At 65.8% G+C, this 14,891-nt stretch overlaps 1 protein-coding gene across 3 annotated transcripts in view; it reads left to right on the top strand.

The window, feature by feature from the left end:
- Nucleotides 1–2,161: 2,161 nt before the first annotated feature.
- The window catches only part of KCNH2 (potassium voltage-gated channel subfamily H member 2), a 29,987-nt gene continuing 17,257 nt past the window's right edge, over nucleotides 2,162–14,891 (top strand). For 2 of the 3 annotated variants that reach the window (XM_054692748.1, XM_037515256.2), the window contains exons 1-2: nucleotides 2,482–2,630; nucleotides 5,236–5,466. In XM_054692748.1, the coding sequence (XP_054548723.1) occupies nucleotides 2,555–2,630; nucleotides 5,236–5,466 (307 nt within the window). In that variant the 5' untranslated portion in view covers nucleotides 2,482–2,554. Of the gene's footprint in view, nucleotides 2,631–5,235; nucleotides 5,467–14,891 lie in introns of all 3 variants that reach the window. The other variant, XM_037515249.2, reaches the window with a different exon arrangement.

The following is a 14,891-nucleotide window of genomic DNA, read 5'->3' as shown; positions in this document are numbered from 1 at the left end:
ATGGAAGGATTCTTTGGGGGAGAGTGCACCTTTTCCGGTCCCAGTACTGGGCTGGGGGCGTTGGTGTGGTTCAGGGGAAGTGCCTTCAACCGGGACCCTCAGCCTCCAGGAAGTCAGAAACCTGCGCTAGGGTTTGGGGGGGGGTGTGTGTGCGTGTGAGTGTGAGAGGGTGGGGGGCATGCCTCAACTAGCTGGAACAGCCTCTCTGGCCTAGCCTGTCTCTGCCAGTCTCTTCTCTTTGGGGAGTGTCAAGGTCCTTTGTCCTGCCCCTGGGTGGGCGCAGAGCAGAGGCCTGTCCTGGAGACGCAGGCACCCCTGCACGCGAACTGGCATACATGGGAGCTGGGTCCCTCTCCTCAGGGCCCGGCTGGCTCTCTTGGGCCTGTGGCCTGGTGAGAAGGAACGCTACAGAAAATGCCCCCTTGCACTTTCTCCCTCCCATGGCATCCTCACTGCAGACTTCCTCTCTCAATCCCCAGACCTGGAAGGCGAGACACCCACTCAACTGTGACTCACCCTGGACGCAGGGCAGGCAGCCCAGCAGCCAAGGGTGGGCCTGGGGTGGGCAAGGGACTGGGCCAGTCAGCTGGTTCTGCTCAGTCCCCCAATGTGCTGACACGCTTGTGTCGGGCTGCGAAGGAAGGGGAGCCTGTGCCACTGAGGCCTGGGGCCTCCGGGTCCTAGCGAGGAAGCAGAGGGAGGTGGAGAGGGCCGAAGGGATGAGCACGAAGGCAAGAGCCTCTGGTCTTTTTTAGCATCAGCTGGTGGAGCCACCTCCTCTCCCACTGGCTGCCTCCCTGACTCACTGCCCACCCACCAGCAAATGAAGAAGGGTGTCATCTGCCGGCCAGTGGCCCGAGCGCTTGCATCCTTTTGCGCCCCTGTGCTCCAGGTGAGGGCTGGGGGAGGGCGGTCTCCCCCAGGCCTCTGCTCTGGGCCTTTCTCTTTCCAGACTCCGCTGCTTCCTTCTCTGCCCTTTGTTCCTCCCCTCCCCCCACATCCTAGGACGTTCTCCCTGGTGATAAGACCCACCCCCTCGCTGCAAGGGCAGAGACAGCTGCAAGCCCTCAGGGCCCCCACGCGGCCCCATCCATCTCGAGGGGTCTCAGATCTGGGCTGCAGGGGAGGCACCGAGGGCTGGCGGTTCAGCTGCCGACTCCTCCCCGCCGGCTGCTCAGCTGTCCACACCCGCTCCCCACCCTGGCCTTCCCTGGGCCTGCCTGGTTGCTCGCCCGGACGTCCCCATCCGGAGACCCTCGCTCGACCCCTGCCAGGCGATGGGCCTGCGACGGGACAGACACCCGGCCTGCCCTTGAGCATCCTCAGGCCGCTTGCCTAAATAAGGGAGCTGCAGCTGGAGCGAGCCAGCTGGCCGGGGGAGGGGCCTGCGGCGGGGCCAGGGTTTTCCGAGGGGCTGGGCCGCCGCAGCGCCGCAGGGCCCCGAGCCCGCCGATTGGGCCAGCTTGGCTAGCCCCGCGCTGCAGGGGGAGGGCGGGCGCCTGCCCCGGGGATCCCCGAGCTGGAGCCTCGCGCCCGGGGGCCGCTCTTTGATCTCGCAGCCAGGAGGCCGCAACTCCTGTCAGAGTGTCGCTCTCTGTGCTGGGGGATCCCCCCGATCCCCACGAGACCTGCTGGGGAGCAGCGCCCCGCGCTGGGCGCACGCCCCTCCTGGGGCTCCTCCGCCCGGTCTCGCGTCTCGGCGGGCCGGGTCCCCCGCCTCTCCCGCCCGCGCGGTGCCCGCCGCCCAGACCTCCCCGGGCCGGCCCCGCCTGGTCACCCACATAAGCGGGCGAGCTCGGGCCAGGGCGCCGAGGGGCGCTCGGCGTGGCGGGGACCAGGGTTTAGGGGACCAGCCCTCTCCCTTCAAGTCCAACTCCCCAGCCCTCCAAGTCGGGGGGCGGGTCCCCGGCCCGCCCCGGCCGTCCCCGGGCCGGCGCCCGCACCTGTCCCGCGGAGCCCGGCCCCGGCCCCTCCCCCCCGGGGGGCCCGCGAGTCCCGGGGGCTCCGGCCGAGCGCGGGGCCGGGGTGGGGGGGCGCCCGGCGCGGCTCAGCCAATGGGAAGGGCGGGCGCGCGGGGCGGGGGGGGGCGGCGCTGCGGGGCGCGCGGCGGCGGCGGGAGGGTCCGGGAGGCGGGGGCCGAGCGAGGGGCGCGCGCCGCGTTAACCCTTCGGCGGCCGCGCCGAGCCGCAGGCGCACCCGAGCCGCGGGCGCCGGAGCGGCTGCAGCGCGGCGGGCGGGCGGGAGCCGCGGGCCCGGCGCCGGGGCGGGCGGAGCGCGGCGCGGGGACGCGGCGGCGCGGGGCGGGCGGCTCCGCGGGGCCCGCGGACAGGTGTGCGGGGCCCGGCGGCCGAGCTCGGGCGCGCCCAGGCGGGGCCCGCGGTCCGGCGCCCGGGGCCGAGCGGGGACCCCGCGCCCGCGCCCGCCCCGGCCCGGCCGGCGCTCTGCTCGGCGGCGCGCGGCGGGATCCCGGCCGGGCGGGCCGCCCGCAGCCCAGCGTCGGGCCGGGCCGGGCCGGGGTGGGTGGGGGCCCGCCCGGCCCGCCCATGGGCTCAGGATGCCGGTGCGGAGGGGCCACGTCGCGCCGCAGAACACCTTCCTGGACACGATCATCCGCAAGTTTGAGGGCCAGAGTGAGTGGGGGAGGGGCGGGGAGGGGGCGCGGGCGGGCGGAGTCCCCGGCGCCGGGGGGGCGTGCCCGGCCCGTGCCGCCGCCGCGCGCGAGCTCCGGGGCCGCCGGCCGGGAGGCGCCGCCCGGGGGTCTCGGGGGCGAGGCTCGAGGCGGGGGGCGGCGGGCGGGAGGCGCAGCTCGGCGGCCAGCGGCACCTCGCAGGCAGGTCTCCCCAACTCCGGCGCCAGGGCCGGCTGGGCTGTGGATGCGGCCCGCAGAGTGAGCGCAGCCAGGGTGGGACCCTGAGTGCACCCTCCGTGTGCCCGTGGGACCGTGTGGCCAGACACTCGACACGGAGCAGGTGGCGTCTGCCTCACCTGCTCGTGGGCGTGTGGGCGGGTAAGGGCGCCCGAGAGTCTGACCCCGCGGGACCAGGGCGCTGTCTGCAAGGCCCCAGGGCGATGGGCAGTCATGGGCTGAAGCTGGGCCTTGAGGGGCTTCTTGGGGTGCCCCCTTGTTGGTTTTCCTGTCCTGAGCACTGTCCAAACCCCTTTATGGGGGCCACAGCACCCCTAACGCCAGCCTGCTAAGGGAGGCTTCCCGAAGTGTCCCGGGTGAGTGAATGTTCTGGGTGTGGGCGTCTGCTCCCCCCGCCTGCCTGTGCCTGTCCCTTGGGCTGCATGTGCCACGGTGGGTGTGACTGCCAAGGGCCTGGGTGCGGGTGACATTCCTTGCCCATGACCCTGTGAGCACAGCACGACGCGTGCTTCTGGCTGTGGTGGGGGAGGGAGGGGTCAGCCCCATGAGCAGCATTGTCTGAGGCTGGGGAACAAGATGATCTCCAGGGGAGGAGACACATGCTGGAGGGGCCAGGGCGGGCGGGCAGGGGTTTCCTTCCACCAGCACTTCGAGGCGGAGGCCCAGGAAGAACCTGGCTGGGGGGCTGGGGGTCTCACTTCTGACCTCTCTGCCATGACTCTGCCACATGACCTTGAGCGGCACCCTTCTGGGTCTGAGTCTCAGTTTCCACCTCTGGGACGGAGGGGGCAGGCCCAATGGGCCTCTACAGCTCCTCTGCAACGTATTCCAGGACCTGGGCGAAGGGGGTAGGGGTGGGACTTGCCTTCGAAGAATCTGGCTCTGCTCTCCGGGCCGGGGAGTGGGGGCCAGGCGGCTTCTCTTCTCGGAAGCTGGCATGTGTGGCTGGTACTCTGCCTGCCTTGGGCTCAGGTGGATTTCCATTTGATGGGGAGTCCCGACTCCTGGGCTTGAAAGCTGCCTGAGATTTGGGGGCTTGGGGAACTGATCTAAGGATGACCCAACTTCAGGAAATAAGTTCTTGGAGCCCAGGGTCAGGGAGGGCCAAGGAAGGCAGGAGAAGGCCAGATTCTGATGGTCTCAGCCGGGCGAGGGAGCCGGCTGCGGCAGCCCGAGGGCTGTGCCCACTGGACCGGAGGGGGTAGAGTTCTGATTGGCACTAACAGCCCCAGCATTAGAGGCTAAAGTGGCCGGAAACCTTGGTGTTTGTAAAAAGCTTTTATCCCTGAGCATGTTCCCTGGCACGGGCTGGGCTGCTGCCTGCTTGCCTGCCTGCTGCTCAGATGCCAGCCCTGCTCTGGGGGCAGACATGGAGGGGGGTGCCGAGGCAAACTGTAATGGGGCCAGTGGGGGCTCTTTCTCCTTGCTGGGGCCAAGCTGAGGCAGCCCTCTCATTCCTGGGGGAGGCCCCTGTCCTCAGGCTGTCTTCTGACCAGGGTCAGGGTCTCAGGCCAGTGCTGGGTGCCAGGTGTTTCCAGAGTTTGGAGCTGTAGGTCCCTCTCCTTGTGCCCTATGACCTTGGCTTCTGCCTGTCACCCTCAGCCCATTCCTTCAACTTCTGCCAGGCAGGGCGAAGTTCAGAAGCTGCTCTGCGGCTGGCAGGCTGCGAGAGTGGGCACGGCTCCGAACTTCCCGGAGCCTGTTTCTTGGTCTATGGAAGGCTCTGATGCCCACCTCTGGGGCCATCGGGGTATCACAGGAGATAAAGCAAAGTGGGTGCTCTGGCTCCTCGGCACCTCCTCAGTGGCCCACTCCCCACAGCCCCTGACTGCGCGGGTGGGGGGGGGGGCCAAGGAAATCCCGGCAAGTACTGACCTGGTAGGGTCCCCAGATATTGGGGGAGGAGTTTCCTAGGGATCCCCGGGGTAAGGAGTGCCCGGGGAGCACCCCCAGTCTAGAGAGGGGCTGGGGGTCAAGAGGAGCGGCCGGAGGAGCGGGTGCAAAGGGAAGGCTGGCCGCCATCTCCGGCCCTTCCAGGCTCCCTCTCCAGGCCCAGTGTTTATGCCTCCGCCGCGGCTGCTGACACGCGTTGCTGACACCCGCCCAGGCTGGCCGCGGCCCCGGCGCGCAGGGGGCGGCGGGCGGCTGGCAGCCCGCCCGGGGGAAGCCAGGCCGCCAGCCCCGGCCGCGGGGGAGGGGCGCGCCGGGCCCGGGCACCTGTGCCGGGCCCAGCTGCGTCCGCCCTGGGCCGGGACCCCTGCCCGCCGTGCCCGGGGGGGGGGGGGCCCCAGGCGGCCGTTTAGCCCGGAGGGCGCGGGGGCCGGGCCGGGAGCCCCAGGCGGGTCCTCGCTCACGGCCCGCTCCCGCAGGCCGCAAGTTCATCATCGCCAACGCGCGGGTGGAGAACTGCGCGGTCATCTACTGCAACGACGGCTTCTGCGAGCTGTGCGGGTACTCGCGCGCCGAGGTCATGCAGCGGCCCTGCACCTGCGACTTCCTGCACGGGCCGCGCACGCAGCGCCGCGCCGCCGCGCAGATCGCGCAGGCCCTGCTGGGCGCCGAGGAGCGCAAGGTGGAGATCGCCTTCTACCGGAAGGACGGTAGGCGGCGCGGGGCGCGGGGCGGGCGGGGCGCGGGCGGGCGGGGCGGGGCGGGGCGGGGCGGGGCGGGCGGGGCGGGGCCGGTGCTCCCTGGGGGCGGGGCCGGGCCTCGCGGGGGCGGGGCCGGCGCTCCCTGGGGGCGGGGCCCGGCGGTGGCCGGGGGCGCGGTGGCCGGGGGCGCGGTGGCCGGCCCGGGGGCCGCGCGGACTGGCTCTCAGCCGGGCTCACCCTGGTGGCTCGGTTCTTGGGGGCGGCCCAGGGGATGCTTGGCTGGGCTGTGGGTCTGGCGCCTCTGGCTCCTTCCCCGCTGGGCACCTCTGGGGGCGCGTTGAGCCAGGTGGGCTGGATCTGCCGCGGCCGGGACGGCAGGTGCGGGCGTGAATGGGGGGACCAGAGGGTCGGGCTGGCGGCTGGGCGCTGACCTCCGGCCCCAGGCCTCTACGCCCTAGGGCGGTCCGTGCCCGGCCCCCCAAGACTTGGGCTCACGCTCTGCCTCTCTCCTGCCCCCCTCTGTCCCGCCCCCCTCTCTCCTGCCCGCCTCTGTCCGGCCCCCCTCTCCCCTGCCCTTCCACGCCCCTCGGTGGAGGTGCGGCCTCTCCCCGCAGCCCGGCTCCCTTTGTCTCGGCGGCGCGCCCCGCCCACCGCCCTCCCGCGCCAGGTGTCTCGGCTCAGCCGCCGCCGGCCCGGCTGCTCTGCGCTTCCGGAGAGGGATAAACAGAGCCCTGGGCGCGGCGGCTCCCACCCCGCCTGTCCTGTCCTGGGGGGTGGGCTCTGCTTAGGAGGGGTGCGGGTCGTGCGGCCGGGCTTGGCGTGGGCGGCAGGTGTCAGAGGGCTGGGCAGGCGGCTCCGGAAAGTGCCACCGGCCGACCCACAGGTGCCCCAACCCTGCTGCTCACTGGCTGCCAGTGGCGGGTAGAGTCTGGGAGGTGAAAGACCGGTGATGAACGACGAGGGTCCCGCCTGCAGAGAGCTCTCCTGCTGCAGAGGCCCCTGCGCCGAGCCTCCCCTGCCACTTGGGGCTGGCTGAGGCTGCCCGGGCAAGGCTGGCCCCGCTATGGCCCAGCTTTTGCAGGCGCCTTGACATCCCTGGGCAGCACTGGAGGGGCCCCTGGCTTTGGGGAAGTGGTGCTGGAAGCGGGTTTGCTCACAGCAGTGGGGGTTCTGGCTGGGAGACTAGACACAAACTGAAAGCACGGCCCACTTTGTGCACTGATGTCTCCCCAGAACCTTCACCAGAGCAGACCTGCTTTCTCTCTGCCTGCCCATGAGAACTAGCTATGCGGGGTGGGGGGGTGGCTTCTGCATGCTGGACGGGGCTAGATGCTTCGCTCACATGTGCCCATGGAATCTTCCCAACAGCCCTGGGAGGTCGACTATTTTAATCTCCATTTTATGGACAGGGAAACTGAAGTTCAGAGAAAGTAAGAAACTTTCCTGAAGTCACAAAGCCAGGAAGCGGCAGAGCTGGGAATGGGGCCCAAATCTGTATGAGCAGAGCGCGACCCTCTCTACTCTGCTGTTGTGGGTTAGAAGCAACACCCCAGAGCCACAGACTCACACTGCCGTTCCCTTTAGGTGGGAGTTGATTTTGACAGTTTGCAAACCATCGGTGTAATGAAAGCACATGGAGACCTTAGTCCGGGTGCAGGTCTAACACCGGGAATGGTGTCAGGTGGGACAAGCTGGTTACTGCCCGAGCCTGTTCCCACCCTGGGATAACGTGCCTGCTGGGCTCCCTGGCAGCAGGCCCCGAGGGCTCCTGTCAGTGTGTGTGAGTGTGTCTTCCTAAGGGGAGTGCGCCTCACTCCTACCCCAGGCTGGCTCCTTGGGGAGAGAATGGTCACGAGACCTCTTCTGCAGAGGTTATGGAATCATGGAATCTTGGTGACCTTGAGGATCACTTAATCCAGCCCACTCAAGTTTCAGAAGGAGACACTGAGAAGCAGAGGTCCGGTTACCAGGGAATCACTGGAGGGAGTGGGACTAGACCCAGCCCCTGTCCCAGGGCGAGCTCTTTGCCTCTTCCAGGTTGTTACTACAGAAGGGGCTGCGATCCAGAAAATCCCATGCCAGCATCTCTGCCTGCCCCTTCCCCTGGTCTCACAGTGTTTCCATGGGGATCAGGCGTCTCCTGTTGGCCTAGAAGCTTCCCTTGACTCTCAGGTCAGGGGGTCCCCCTTGTCCTGGCACTCTGCGTCAACGCTGCAGTCAGAATTCCTCCACCTCCCCTCCCTGCGCCTTGAGAGGCGGCGCCGCAGGGGTCCTGGTAGCCTGACCTGGGCTCTGTGCCTGGGCAGAGGAGAGCTAGGCCAGCGCCACCTTGCTTCTGTCCTGGCTCTTCTCAGGGTCTTTGCCCGGGCCAGCGCCTGGGGAGGGGTCCCTGGGCTGCAGCCCCAGGGAGGTGGGTGGCTGGGAAGGAGGCGGCGCCTTTTGCTGGCAGACGCCACGAGGACAGCTGTGCTGTGTCGGTGCCTCTGGCCTAGCTCTGTGCAGTATCAGGGCCTGCAGCCAGACAGCCCCATTATTTAGTTGCTGGGACTGCTAGGAGGTGGGGAGGCTGGGCCCGGGGGTGGGGGGGTGTGGGCTGAGGGCGAGAGAGATGTGGAGTACCAGGGGCTTGCTGGCTCTGCTTTTGTGCCCCTGAATGTCAGACCCGGGCTGTTGCTGGCATGGAGCAGAACCAGCAGGGTGAGGGGGGCAGAGGCACCCCTGCAGAGCCTGGGCCGCTGGGGCAGCAGGTGCTGCTGGGCACCCCAGGGTTTCCGCCTGCCTGCGGGGCTGGGCCCTGGGTCTCTTGAGCGTAGCTCCTCCCTTGGCCAGGCCCTCGTGGAGGTCCCCGCTCTCTGTCCCTGGGTTCCCTCTGCTCGGCCTGTCTGCCTGTGCACGGTGGGCGGCCCTCCCTGCCCCAGCCCCTTGGCCTTCATCTCCTGCCCGCTGCATCTGTCTCTCCTCCACCCTCTTCTCACCCTCTGCCCAGGTGCTCTTCGTCCCTTGGGCTTCCATCTCCAAGCCTCTGCCTGGCCCCCCATACCTCCGACTGTCCTGGCCTGGTCTCCATGTCCCTGTGTCCCCAGGAAGCCTATGTGTGGGTGGGGATGGGGGTGTCTCTAGAGAAGAGTCTGTCTGCTTCTCCACTCCAGCTGCAGGCCGGTTGCTATGGTAACAGGGTCAGAGGGCCCCCTCTGTAACAGCTGAGCTGGGGGCTGGGGGAGGGGTGGAGACCAGCAGGGCAGGCTGCTCCCTGGCACCCATGGGGAGCCAGTCCCCCAGAGGAGTCCCCATCCGTTCCGTCAGGACGATGTGGAGACGTGCAGGTGGGCGCACCTGCTGGTACCATGGTGAGGGCACTGGGGCCTGCTGGTACCTCCTGGGCCCCCCTCGACCCCAGCTGCTTCTCTCCACCCAGCACTTTCTCGCTGAGGCCCCAGGCAGGGGTCACTCCTGAGCAGGAACTGGAGCGGGGTGTCCTGCCCTGCTCGGAGCTCAGGTGAGACCTTCCCGGTGTGACTGAGGGGTGCTGGCACTTCTCTGCAGCGACGGCGGGGTCTGGAGAGTGTCGGGAGGGCGGCTCCTCCGTGTTGTGTCTGCTGGAGCCCCCGGAGAGGAGCTATGTAAATATTTGCGCAGAGCTCTGGGGTGGGAGCAGAGTTTGAAGGTGGCCTTGGGCCCTGGGGAGGGGAAGGAGGAGGGGCGGCAGGAAGGCCAGTGTAGGGGTGTGGGGTGCGAGCTGGGCTTCTCCCCAGAGGTGGTTCCCAGTGGTTTCCAGTCGGGTGTGACTGGGAGGGTCCAGGAAAGCCCTTTCGTGCTCTGGCAACCCGAGGGGGCCTGAGGTGCCCGGGCAGGGATTCTCCCTTTCTTTGCAAACACACTCTCTCCTGTGCCACCTCCGCCGTGCACAATGCCCAGAAAAACAGCCCTTTGGTGCCAGGGAGAGGAATAGAAACCATCCCCCCTGAGGTGGCGGCTGGGGAGGGTCAGGGCAGGGGCCGAGGGGTGCCCAGGACAGGGGGTGAGTGTGGGGGAGGCTCTTGGGTGCCACTGCCTCCTAAAGTCCCCTGCTGTCCTTAGGGGCCCCCCAGGGCCCCAGGGATCTCGTGAGCCTCGGAGGACTCCTGCTTTGGGTGTCTACTGGACTGGGGTCCCTTGCCGCGTGGCCTCGGGCAGACCACTCCGCATCTCTGGGCCTCGTCTCCCTCCGTGAGGAGCCTTAGACTCATAGAATGCGGGCATTGGGGGGCAGCGAGACTGGAGACCATTAGGGTTAGAGGAAGGTGGGCCAGGCGCAAGCGGCCTGTTACCTGGGGTGTGGGGTGGGCACCTGGGGCTCTCAGCCTCCCCCTCGGAGATGAGCTGGGGGGAGCAGAGCAGAGGGCGCGGGCGGCAGCGCAGCAGGGCTCACACGTACTGTTGTGACTGCGTTTCCAGCTTGCTGGCTGGGATGCTGCTTTATGGCAGGTGGTGCCCCCCCCGCCCCCCCAAGGTAGGCACCTCTCCACATTTGAGAGGAGCAAGATTCTCATTGAGAAAGGCTCACGGGATTGCCGCGTGTACCCAGCAGTGGGGACCTGGGCGGGCCCCGGGCTGTCCTCTGGGGCCCCAGCCCCTGCCAGGACGCCACACTGGTGGTCACAGGCCACCCGGGCACAGGCTGTCCTGACCCAGAGGGCCTGGGGCGTGGGGGGGCCCCAGAAACTGGGGCTTTAGCTTGAATTCTGAGGGCCACAGCTCCCCAGTTGCCGAGTGGGACTGCCCCTCCTGGCCGCCAGGCTCTGCGAAGGGCTTCTGCAAACAAGGGGACAGATGTCCAGGCGGCGCCTGGCTCCAGCGCAGCAGGCAGGGCCTCACCCAGGTGGCCACAGGTCCCGGCCCGCGGGGGAGCCGCCCCAGGGCCTCAGCGTTCCTGGTCCCCGTGGGCCCTCCCGGCCCTGAGCCTGACTGGGGCCCCGCTGTGTCTCCCTCTCCCTTCGCAGACTCCTGATCCCAGCTCCGGCCTCCCCCCCAAATTGCTGAAACCACGCTGTCGGTGCTGTCACCCCCTCATTTCACTTTTATTTACTTTCCCCTTTTTCTCTTTGTCTCACTCCCAGCCCCTCCCTCAGGCAGCCATTCAAACACGCTTCCTGTGACTGCGCCGCTTACATATGTTCTTGCAAATGTGTGTTTTGTCTGGGTGCACAGAGGATTACTTTATGTAAATGGTGGTGCTAGCGCTGGGGCCTGGTGCTCGTGCTCCCCGGGGAGCGCCTCTGAGCCAGTTGGGCGGCAGCGCCAGGTGGGCACCCCCAGCTCCTGCACCTGCTCGCCGGGAGTCGCTCCCGACGACCTCCGTCCTCATGCTGTGGCCGCCTCAGCCCGGCCCCTGTGGCTCCCCTGTGCGCGGGTGGCCTTAGGGTGCACCCCCAGGATGGGGATCAGCGGCTAAGCGACAAGTCAGAGGGTCAGCTGTCCCCATGCCCTGGGCAGGGCCCGAGGCTCCCGTTCCCCACGCCTCGGCCAGTCCACCTTGCTCATTTTTGCCAGGCTTGTAGATGAAGGTGATGTCCCCCCTTTCCTGGGCATTTATTTGATCTCCTGTGAGTCTAAGCCTCCCTTGGGCGCAGTGGCTTTTGGGGTTCATCTCCATGAATTGCCTGGCTCGATACTTGGCTCGTTTTCTTTTGGGGCTGCTGTCTCTGAGCCTCTTGATTCAGCAGCGTTGCCCGCGTGGTCTGCAAGCACAGGTTCATCCCGGTACATCCCGACACCTCTGCTGTCCGCCCGTTCTCACGGAGCCGGGGCTGCGAGTCTCTTCCGTCTGGTCGCCTTTTAAATTTATCCCACAAGTATCCTTCATTTTGATAGAGCTACATTCATTGATTTTTATTCAGCTTTGTTTGTGCTTTTGAAGTGTTTTCCCCTAAGAACTTCTTCCCGGCCTCACGTTGCCAAGGTCTCCATTTTCGTCTTTTAACTTAATTGTCTCTCCTCTCTCCGTGGGGCCGTGACCGCCCCGAGCCTCTGCCCGGCGCTAGGGAGGATCAAGTTGTATTTTTTTCCGAGGAGGGAGCCAATTTTCCCAACGCGTCTAGTAAACAGCCAGTTCCTTTCCATTGATTTGTGGGGTCACCTTTATCACCGGCCTACTCCCCACATGCTCCTGGGCGTGCCTGTGCACTCCCTGTTCTCTTTCTGCTGGTTGCTGCTTTTTCCATTGAAACCACGGGACAAGCAACGGTGGCGTTTCGTGTCTGAGTGTCTGCAAGGGCACCTCTCCCGTCCTGGTTGGGCCCAAAGGTGGACACACTATTTGTGTCCTCTTATTTATCAAGTTTCCAAAAAGAAAAACTCCACTAGAATCTTGAAAGGTATGGGGGTGAGCTCTATAGATTCATCTGGGGAGCACGGACATCTTTGTGACGTCGAAGCACCTGGCTGCCCCCCATTCTCCTCTGTGTCATTTAGTCACTCAAAGTTGTGGCCCCCCCACCCTCGATGGCCCTCTGCTTCCTTCGTCAATTTGTAGATCCTTAGAGTTTTGTTGCGGTGATGAAAAAGCCCTCCTCCTGGGCCCCCTATTCTACACGCGCGGGTAGGGAGAAGCACTGCCCATTGCTGGCTGACCTTGGAGCTGGCGGCTTAGCCAGACTTTATTTTTTTTAAATATTTTAATATCTGTATTTTAAAGGTTTATTTATATTTGTGTAGGAGAACTGGGGTGCAGGCTGAGGTGCAGGGAGTGAGGATTCACCCGAGACTGAGTGGGGGCAGAATAGGTGGATCTACTGAAATCCACTGCTGCGGGGAGCAGCCAGGAGACAGGAGAGGTCTGCTGCGCCGTGTGGGTAGCTCCCTGGCTGGGGATTGAACTTAGGTCTTCATGGTGGTAGCGCTGAGACTTAACCCCTAGGCTACCCGGGTGGCCCAGTTCTAAGTATTTAGATGTCAAACCTGGTGGCTCGCTAGGGAGATGATCTTGTCATCCATGAGAAGGCGGTTCTCCTGTTTATGTTTGGGTCATTGTCATATGTTGTTGTTGTTTTTTTTTTTTTAAAGATTTATTTATTTTTACACAAGAGCTGGGGTACAGGCCAGAGATGCGTGGGGTGAGAGGACTCACCAGAGACAGAGTGGGGAACAGAACAGGCAGACGGACCGAAGTACACTGCTGAGGGGAGCAGTGGGGAGACAGGAGAGGTCTGCTGCGCAATGTGGGTAGCTCCCTGGCCGGCCGGGAATCAGACTCGTGCTGCAGTGGCTGCGGATTGCTTCATAGGTTGCGTCTTAACCCCTGCGCCACCAGGGAGGCCTGTTTTGTCATATGTTGTGATGTGCGAATGTTCCATCTGACTTTCCAGGAGGTATTCACGGCCGGTGCATTTGTTTGTGAGAGTCCATGTCCTGTGAGCTGGCTGGGTCCTGGAGGGATTAAAATCCTCCATTTAATGACTGAGAAGCTGCGGCTGACTGTGCCCGGTGGGAGGACTGGAGTTGGGGTGGGGCTTTCTCAAGGCTTCCCTGGCCCCCTGGGGTATGTCAGTGTTAGGAGAATGGGTGCTGGTGGGAGCAGGCTTCCAGAAGCCTGTGGAGTGCTGGGAGGGCCTGAGACTCAAACACTGCGGCTGCGGCTGTCCTGCTATGGCTCCTGCCTGGGTCCTGGTGGTCTTTGGCCTCCGGGCCCCATGTTAACCTTGAGGACTGAGCAGCTGCAGCGGGAGACCCCTTAACTCCCCACCGCTGCTGATTGCTGGCCAGACTCGGGATGGATGTGAAAGGCAGATGCTCTTAGGGAAGGACAGTGTCCCAGTGCGGAAGGGAGACGGCTCTGTCCGCACCACTGCCAGGGCAGGCCACCGCCCTGGTCCACCGTCAGTCTTTGGACACGTGCTTACCCGGCACCTCCCACAAAGCCCATCCTGGCCTCAGAGCCCCGACTCTTGGGAGAGGGAGGAAGCACACCCCAGCACTCGCCTAGGAAGAGTTCTCAATGGGGAACCTCCCCTGATGGAGCAGTCGAGAAAGTCTTCGTAGGGGGGCCCTTTGGGCCTGGAAGGATGGGAGGAGGAGGAAGGAGTAGGAAGCAGGGGTCCCAGTGGAGCTGGGTAGGCAAGAGGGGGTGCCAGAGCTGACCACTGTGGGGCTCAGTCTGTGTGTCCAGGGATGGGGCACCCAGTGGAGGGCCAGGCTGCAGCGTCAGATGTGGTGGGGACCTAGGGACAGGCTCCGGGAGGGGCGAGGAGGGAGGTCAGTGTGGAGGCCTTCCAGAGGAGCAGAATGGGGTCGATGACGCTCTGGGAGCAGCACCCCCTGCAGACATGGCCTGGCTTCACCCTCCTGGGGGCTGCTAGGGCAGGACAGAGCGTGAATGCGCCCCTGAGATGTGGGTGGCACCCAGAGGCTACGGCAGGAGTGGGCCCCAGGCAGTTTCTAGAAAGGGCTCTTCTCTTGAGGCTGTCATGGGGATGGGGGTTGCGGGGGGCGATGGGTCGGGGAGGGGGTCTAGATGATTCAAGGGGCTCCCAAGGGCCTCTGTATGGCCCTGTGTATCCCTGGGGGCAGTGGCAGGCGGCAAGGCCTGGGGGAGGTATCTCTCTGGGGGTTCCCTTCTGGGAGTGGGGTCTGCTCCCTGGCTCCTTCCTCCCACGTGCCGTGAGTGTGCCCTGGTGACACGAGCACCCCAGCTCCTGGTGTCAGCGGCACAGGCATGGCCTCACACAGGCACACGTGTGTGCACACTCGCACATGCATTCACTGCCGGCTTCTCAAGCTCCCGACTCCGTCCTCGGCCGGCACCGGCCCAGCCTTCCCAGGCCCCCGGCCGCCCATGAGAGCGGTGTTAGCGACACAGTGGCCCCCGGCCAGGAGCGGCTCCTGCTGCATCTTCCTGTCGCCGCCACCAGGCTAAATATAACCTGACACTGCACAGCCCTGGGCTGCTCCGGAGACAGCCTCTGCCTGGGGGCGGACAGGGCTGCCCGGCCCCAGCCTCCTGCCCTCAGTGTGACTTTGGGCCCCGCTCCTGCTGGGAGGGAGGCAGGGAGGTGACGGGGCAAGGATGGCTGCCTCCCGAGGTCACCTTCCCCGCAGGGACCTGGCACCCTCCCTGTTACAGCTCTGGATGCTTCCACCAGGCCATCTGTCGTCTCATCTGGTGCCTGGGGCAGGAATCACTTGTCCCTGAGGTGCCCACAGGGAGGCTGGCGCTCAGAGAGGTGGGAGACCCGTCCACAGTCACACAGCAAGAGGCCAGGCCTCGGGGCTGGGCCAGATGGGCTCTGCTCCCCCTGCTGGCTTGTTCGCTCCTCCTCAGCCTCCTGCTGGGCTCTGAATTGGGGTCCTGTGACTCCTTAGAGTAGTGCAGGGAGGGCTGGCGCCAGCCTGTCTTGTTCCTGTTGCCCAACACTGCACATTTGAGTGCTCAGGGCCTAGTTATGGGGGGCCAAGGCCAC

This window comes from Talpa occidentalis, unplaced genomic scaffold, assembly GCF_014898055.3.
Source record: "Talpa occidentalis isolate TD23 unplaced genomic scaffold, MPIMG_talOcc4v2.1, whole genome shotgun sequence".
Classification (NCBI taxonomy): domain Eukaryota; kingdom Metazoa; phylum Chordata; class Mammalia; order Eulipotyphla; family Talpidae; genus Talpa; species Talpa occidentalis.
This window is presented reverse-complemented; position numbering and strand designations above follow the sequence as displayed.